Source organism: Diadema setosum, chromosome 5, assembly GCF_964275005.1.
Source record: "Diadema setosum chromosome 5, eeDiaSeto1, whole genome shotgun sequence".
NCBI classification, from domain to species: Eukaryota; Metazoa; Echinodermata; class Echinoidea; order Diadematoida; family Diadematidae; genus Diadema; species Diadema setosum.
Window position 1 is genome coordinate 15,705,114 of NC_092689.1, and position 8,313 is coordinate 15,713,426.

An 8,313-nucleotide genomic window follows, 5' to 3' on the forward strand; every position below is an offset into this window, starting at 1 on the left:
CACTTGGTGTATGCATACATGTGTAACCTAATAGAAATTCTCTGGAAAGTTTTTTTTTCTTCTTTTTTTGCCTCAAAGGTCAAAAGGTCAAAGATCAAGTGAAAGTGCTGAACTAACTTTTTCCTCCATATCTCGGAAGTGGCTCAAGTTATCTTGAAACATAGTACATATTATGCATGTTCTACCTGAAAGTGCTTATCTTATGAATTTTAGGGTCAAGGGCCAGATGAAAATGGTAACAATTTACTATTCAATTCAGAAATTGCACTTTTTCTCCACACCTATACCTTGAAAATTACTCAATGCCTAAATGTATGAATGGGTCAAAGTCGAGTTAAAGTCCTTAAATCCCTAGATACATGCTCTCCTATTCATCCAATTAAACCTATGTCAAGGAAGGTGAACATTCAACACATTTGTGACAAACTTGTCATTTCAATATTTTGCCAATTTTGTGAAAATGTAATCACACATTGTCCACATGTACTATCTAGACCTATTGGGAAAATCATGCATTGTGGCGGAGGCATACCAGTCGCCAAAGCGACATTTCTAGTTCTTGAGAGGGATGTTTTTATTATCTATGTACACATATGTAGCTGCAGGTTTCAAGTTAAATGTTCTGTTCCATATAGTATGTGACTTCAAGAAACTGAATACTTCTTCACCTTGAAACTAGTCAGGAGCTGTTATGAAGTCGCTGTTGTGTGACTTGAAGTCCAAAAATATTTTAGTTATATCGCTTATTTCTCACCTTTGTGTCAATGTGTGTTTATGTGTATTTATATGTTACTTTTGCAGGTGACAGTCAACACTAACATCTCTGATCTACGTGAATATCTGAAGCACCTTCTAGCTTCTACCAACATGAGATGTCTTACCCCAGAGAAGGTATGAAATGCATTTGTGACAAGATTTTCTTCAGAAATGTGACTGTTTTTGCTTGAAGATTTGCTTGAAGAATCAATTCTTCGGTGAGGGAAATGTTTGAGTTCATAATGGTCCATAGTGGTCATGTAGAAGTGTGTTTACTTGTACCCAAGTTTATATATATATATAATATAGCCTTGATATCTTTGTAAGGGATTTAATTTTCAGTCTTCGGCAGTACCTGCAGGTCAGAACAATGGAACTGAGTATTTCTGCCTCACGAATGGCACAGCTGCATATTGCTTTTACTCTGTGCTTTGGATTCATCAGTGGAGATTCAGTGAAGGCATAGAATTAGTCATAAATAAGTTGTTTAGTTTTGTTTTGAGCCTTTATCAATACAAATCAATACTATGGGTGTGTGCCAATCCATGTTTTCAGCAGGTGTTTTAACAGTTGAAACATTGTTGTTTTGTAGATTTCTTAGCCAGTGCAGAAGGCAATGTAGGCATGTTCATTTTATTTGTTTGGCATGTCATGCATAATGCACAAATTTATGATGAAATTGTTTTGAAACAAAGAGCCTTAATCAATACCAATCAATAGGTTGGCACCAATCCATGTTTTCCACAGATAAAGCATTAATGTTTTGTAAATTTCCTAGGCAGTGCAAGATGAAAGGTACAGTGTTCATTTTATTTGTTTGGCATGTCATGCATAATACACAAATTTATAGTAAAATTGTTTTGACAAAAACAAAAGAGCCTTGATCAATACCAATCAAAAGGTTGGCACCTGTCCATGTTTTTGACAGGTGAAGCATTGATATTTTGTAGATTTCCTAGGCAGTGCAGAATGAAAGGTACAGTGTTCATTTTATTTGTTTGGCATGCCAAGCATGCATTTTGCACTCATGTATTCAGGGCTATTGACCTGCAAAGTGTTGTCTGCCAAGATGAATTAAAGAAAGGACAGTGAGATAATACTGGGACTATATTAGTCACTGCAATTGTATGTATACCAATCACTCTTCTTGCAAATGCTGTTTCACTTTCATACCAAATTTTTTAAAAAAGAAGAAAGAAACAAAAACAAACCCCTTCTAAGTTTGAAACATCCTTCCACTATGGTAGTGGAAAACTCTGTCATCCATGTCCTGCACCATGCCCTGTTTTCATCTCAATTAAAAACATATGATGCCCCAGGTGTAATAAGGTTAATGATACAAAGCTGCCAAGACTCTCCTGATTCTGCAGGTTGCTTCCCTTTCATATCCCATCATGTTCTGATGAGACAAAATGTCAAAGCCTTCCTGGTTTGGAAATTGCTATGAAAGTCGAAATGCATGTTACACTCAAGTATCCATATATCAGAGATTTTGATGTAGGAATGTTGGCAGCTCTGGGCCCCGTTGCTAGAAACTTTGCGTTTAAACGCAACTTGCAACTGATTGTCACTGGCCAATCAAAATCATTGTTGCATGCATGTCTTCTTAATAGGGTAGACCCTGAGCCAATCAGAATGGTTGTTTCATAATTAGCAATTATTTGCAATTGATTGCAACTTTCTTGCAACGGGGCCCTGAATGATGTAGCAACACAACATTCCTTATCCAGCTTTAGTGGCCTCGACATGCGTGTGTGAGTCTGTGATGTGGACTGTGTCAGCATCTTTGGGTGTGTTTGAGCGCTGTCCTAAAGTCTACCGTATTGTACCATACCCATGTCAGAGGAGCTGCCAAATGCTCCTTAAGTGTACCGTACCGTTAGGTCCTAACATACCGAGCCAAAAATGGACCACTTCCAGATGTGCTCCAAAAGCGTACCATATTGTGCCAGAAGTTGACCTGAGAAGAATGCACATAGCGTCCACTACGTCATAATAGGGAGTTTTCGATTGGGTGAACGAGAAGGACGTGCCGCCGAGCGCAACCGTACGTCAAGGCGTCACGTCTGTACGTTGACCCGCTGCTAAAACACATTTCGATTTCGGGCGCCGGCGTCACGTCTCGTGGCGTGTGCAGGAGGCAACCTGTGCCTTGCGTGCATGTATGCGGAATTTGTGACTCGTTTGTACTTGTAATATTTATTTTGTCTTTGACTAAATGCGTATCCTGGGAGGAATTATGTGGATTTTAAAACATGATGCATGGTAAGACTACTAGGCAAATGCACTGCTGCACTAGCTAGGCTTTAAGCACCAAGATCTGTTTGCGTACAGCATTACGTGTAAATGCATGTGTGGGACTACGGTAGGCAGTTGCAAAGTGCGAAACAGTGAAAACAGGCAAATAAAGTAGGTACCAGAGGCTGCAGTTTGTATGTCAGCGCTGCTGCTGTGACGTATCAAGATCATAAGCTTTCATGTAATTAGAATATAAGTATTCTCACGAAAGAAAAAGGAAAACAGCGAACTGAGCACGGATTTCCCGAGAGTCATCGTGCTCTTTCGTACGATACCCGAGAGGAGTGTGACGTCATAGCAAGGGTGGGTTGAGCGCGGCGCAACCGATTTGGGTGGACGGTGATAACCGGGGTTAACGCGTTCGAAATTTGTGCGATGAGCCGAGGGTCGACACTCGCGCATGCGCAGTACGTAAAAACTACGTCATAACACGGTGACGCCTGGCTCAACGTGCAAATCGAAAAGTCCCTAATACAAAGAGTTGATTGTCTTTGCTAGGGACACCTGTAAGTAGTGTAAGTGCGCAAGGTGCATGACCCTGTTGCTACAAAAAAAGTAACCCCAAATGACTCGAGTCCAAAAACAACTCATGTGTCCTTTCTCCACAGAGCGCTCAAAGACTCCAAATCTGGCATGGTATTGTATGGTATGGTCTGGTTCACTTTGGTTCTCTTTTGAGTGCTTGAACATGGCCTTTCACTCTTCATTCTTAATCCTTCTCTCAGGCCCTGTCTGGCGAGTGTGGTTTCATGGCGGCCAATCTCTACGCCCGCTCCATCTTTGGCGAGGATGCGCTAGCCAATGTCAGCATTGAGATGCCTCCTCCCAACACTCCTGGGGGGTCGGTCACCGGCCATGTCAGGATAAGGGCCAAGAGTCAGGTAAGCTGCATCTTCCACCTCCACTGGTTGTGGTACCAGTGGTTATGTTAGTGACTGTGGTGGTGGTCATTGTAGTGGTAGTAGTAGTAGTGGTAGTGGTGATGTCATTGATAGTCCATCATGCATGGGGATTATGATTGTGGTGGTGGTGGTGGTGGTGGAAGAGATGGTGATGATGGTGGTTGAAGTGGTGATAGTGTATGGTGGTGCAAGAGATGTTAATAATGGTAGTTGAATTGGTGGTAGTGTGTATGGTGGTGCAAGAGATGGTGATGGTGGTTGAAGTGTTGGTAGTGTTTGTGGTGTTGCAAGAGCTGTTGATGGTGGTTGAAGTGGTGATAGTGTCATGGTGGTGATAGTGATTGTGATGTCATTACTGTTTCACATCTTGTCAATTCCCTCCCTCCCCCAAGAAGTTCATCTGTTTCTCAGTTTAAGATATTAAGCAACTCTTTCAGATTGACAACCTCGAAATGCAAATTTGACTGACCCTTTGTTTCTGTTGTTAATACAAAACTCTTTGCAAATTGGATTATCTTTCTTCCGAGCAAGTGAGCCTTTGCACAGAGCAAATAATGCATCATTAATTATGAACGTAATCCACCGTCTATGGATGTAATGAGTTGAATGTACTCTCCATTGTCAAATCAATGAAATGAACAAATGAAATGATATGCTGTATATACCATATATTTTGTGGGATTTCACGAGTTGTGTGCTATTCACCAATTCAACAACATGCAAAAATATGAACTCTGATCCCAACATGCATGCGATGTGCATTGACCAGATGGTTGGGAATAGTGAATACATAACTGCATATTGCTGAATGAATGAAAGGATGAATAAAGTATCAACCAAGGGATAAATGTAAAAGTGGTCAACATTTTGTGACAAAGCAGCCAAAATATTTTTTTTCCTCTAAATTTTTGTCTTTGCCCAACAGGGAATGGCCCTCAGTATGGGAGACAAGATCAACCTATCACAGAAAAAGGATAAAGACGTGAAGTAAAGTGTCCAGCAGCGTCCATTACAGATATCTTGTTATTCTGTTGTTAACAAAGTGTGAATTATGCGCATAGATATATAGCTTTATTGAGGAGAAATTACAGAATTTTGCTATTTCATCAATATCTATTGTCAACAGCTTAACATGTCTGTAGTGTAGAAATACATGTATATTCAAATAACTGGAAGGTTGTCCAAACACGCAGGTCTCAAAATCACTTCGGTATTCTCTTTAGGGAGCATGTGACTCCTGATAATGCTGGTATTAACCAAAGGTCATCCAGGATATGATTTATGTCTGTCAAATATTTTTGTATAGTCACTGAAGAGGCTGTACTCGGTAGGAATTCAAAATCCAGAATCCAAGTCAAAGGAATCCTTTCTGAATGTTCCCTTGTGGGTTTTTTGACATCGAAATATCTCACAGAATTGCAGTCTTATGCGTATGTCAGTATCCAGTGACTTAAATTCCTAGTTGCTGATAGGAGTTACTCTTTAAAACAGGGACATTCAAATGTTTGTTGGTTTGTGTAGGTACATGTTCATACTTCCTATTCAATATGAAATCTCTGTAGTGTGCATGTGCATACAAGGTTACAGCAATGTCATGTTGGATGCTCAAACTAGGTTTTGTTTTTTGTTTTTCTCTCTTCCTGTTGTGAACAAAGTTCAGCATATGCATAATGATGTAATGTCTGCATTCAAGATGTTATGCATTTGAGTCAGTGTTTAAACTTTTCTCCCATATTGGCAGTTCCCTGTAATCAGTGACATGAATAATTATCCTGCATAGTCATGCATAGTGTATGATTATAAATTGGTTTAGCAGATACGGCTTTTGCTTTTCATTTTTTTTTTTATTACTTTTGTTTATTATTGCACGCAAATCAAGAAAGAGATTTCATGGTTATGATTGTTGATATATTTCTATTACTCATTAACATTTTTGTTGTATTATTTTTCTAGATTGTATTAAGACAGCGATTAAAATTGAGTTTCACAGTTACTACCTAGACTGTCAAATCACTGACAATTGTCAGGTAGTCAGTCGTCAGGTTGTCAAACTTTTTTTTGGAAGCCTATCAAGTGAAGGTCTTCCTGGGCCTTGACCTAGGAACTGTTGTGATTTTTTTTTTCCTTTTTTGTTTAAATATCTAGATGTCAGTATTACATGTCATAGAGTGCAGGAATGCTGGTTGTAAACAAAATACAATGAAGTTGCAGTCAGTTCATGAAAATGCGGAGCAACCCAACAACCGTATAAAGTCACTTGACACAATTATCATGTCAAAAGGGAGAAAGAAAGGTAGAAAAAATAAAGAAATTGTTATTGTGTGTTCCTCTCAAATGCATTTGCCTGCTAAACCTCACTCCGTTCATGACATTTCTGGGACCACTTTGCCGTTGGGTATGATGTAATTTTAAGGCAGACTGATATCATTACAGTACACTCCCGTTATCACAAACACGGTTATGACGAAATTCCGGTAAATACAACAAAGTAGAAATTCATGCCGCAACATTATCCACTCTATGTATTTTTATTTATTTGTTCGGTTTTAAAAAAATTTGATATAACGAAAGAAAAATGTTGGTCCAGAGGACTTCGTTATAACAGGAGTGTACTGTATGATGATACCAATAAAGATAATGCTGATGTTAATGGTCAATACTTGAACAGTGCCTTTTCCGTGGCACATGATGATAACAAATGCAATGTGCTCTAATATATATTTTCGTGGATGCTGTAAGCTGCCTTAGCTTGTCTTTGCAGCTTGCTTCGAGGTGAAAGTGAAACTAAAATGAATGACCCGGTGATTTACTCGCATGACGTGTAGGAGGATGTAATTACTTCCCCTTGCTGTGATGTCCACCAGGAAATTGACCATAGACTAGGTGGTCAAGTACATGAATCCCGTATCGTAGCATTTCAGTGAGATCTTCTCTCGATATTACACTCAGTTAGCAAGCAATTGGTTTCCTCGTGAGTGGCAATTACTCCCGCCACTTGCGAGTCCTTTCTACAAGGGATTGTTGTAATGGGTTCTGATGAAAAGCTGCATGAGAGCTGAACTCATTAGGAAACATACCCATTCTTTGTGTGAATATTTTTAGTTTTGTAAATGCTGAGATCTTGACAGGTTCAGGTGGGCACTTTGATATGATGGGTGAATTAATGCGAATTGAGGGGGTAATTGCAGCTACTTTCACAGTTTTATTGTGTACAAAAATGTGCATGATATTTTGGAATAGTTAAAGGTTATGACTGATGTACTTGCATTCCATACTGGGCCTGCCAAGTTTCATATGGTTTTGATTTGAGATGGCTTTGAATTGACATGTGCATATTAATGCCCCATGAACACATACCAGGATATTGTAGAATAAATCCTATCCTATTGTGTCCTTGTAAGAGCTTTGTCTGGTTTGCTATAGCAAGGCCCATTGACGTCACATTAAAGGTGTAAGATAACTGATGATCAGACAGTGAGTCTTAATAAGAGTTGTGGTAGGACTTTGGTTATCAAAAATATGGCACATCTTGATAGAGCCAGTGCAGCTTTCAGTAAAGTGCTTGTAGTGTGTAACAGATTCGTTTGTTGGCTTGTGTAGGCTTATGTGGCATTTGTTTAAAAGCACTTCGACTGTGTTGACACTGTAACATCAGGTACTACCTGTGCAGACATTGTTGTTGTTTTTTTTTTTTATTACACGTATGAGCTCTACGTATTTCATTTACACGATTTATTGTAAACAATAAAGAGGATAAATGTAGAAGTGTTGCCTTTGTGTTGTCAGCTTATGTAGAATTTTGATAACAAGTACATATATTCAGTTCTTTCTGGCCCTTTATAGTTACTGTTGGTGAGAGTGCAGTAATAGTGAATGCATTATGTGTGTATGTAGATTTTACAATACATGTTGTGTGGTTTATTCAGGTGACTCCCATTATAACAAAGTCCATTGGACTGACAGTTTTCTTTTGTTATATCGAAATTTTATCCTAGCTGAACAGATATAGTATATAAAGATTTATGTTGGAGCCTGGATTTTTATAACCATGTTTGTCATAACAGGAGCCCAATATACAGTACAACTACTTGAGTACAGTGTATGTACAGTATGGGCAGTGTGAATGTGTGTGCGTATTTAATTGTAGAGTGTACATGTGCAGGGTGGTCCATGAGGGGTTTCAGCATGTCGCTGCAATATATTCAAATTCTTGTGCAACATCCTCAAGAATTTGTAACAAGCTCAAAATAAAATGTATTCAAAGATGTGAGAAACATTCTGTGCAAAACATAAGAAACATCAAACTACCTGGTACTTGGATATAGTTAAATAGATATTTGTGTGCAAAACATGAGAG

At 38.9% G+C, this 8,313-nt stretch overlaps 1 protein-coding gene across 1 annotated transcript in view; it reads left to right on the forward strand.

Annotated features, from left to right (window-relative positions):
• LOC140228607 (coatomer subunit beta-like) overlaps window positions 1–7,963 on the forward strand; it is a 33,891-nt gene extending 25,928 nt beyond the window's left edge. Inside the window, exons 22-24 of the mRNA XM_072308844.1 lie at window positions 802–891; window positions 3,780–3,935; window positions 4,882–7,963. Coding sequence (XP_072164945.1) covers window positions 802–891; window positions 3,780–3,935; window positions 4,882–4,947 — 312 coding nt within the window. The 3' untranslated portion in view covers window positions 4,948–7,963. The remainder of the gene's footprint in view (window positions 1–801; window positions 892–3,779; window positions 3,936–4,881) is intronic.
• Window positions 7,964–8,313: the final 350 nt, after the last annotated feature.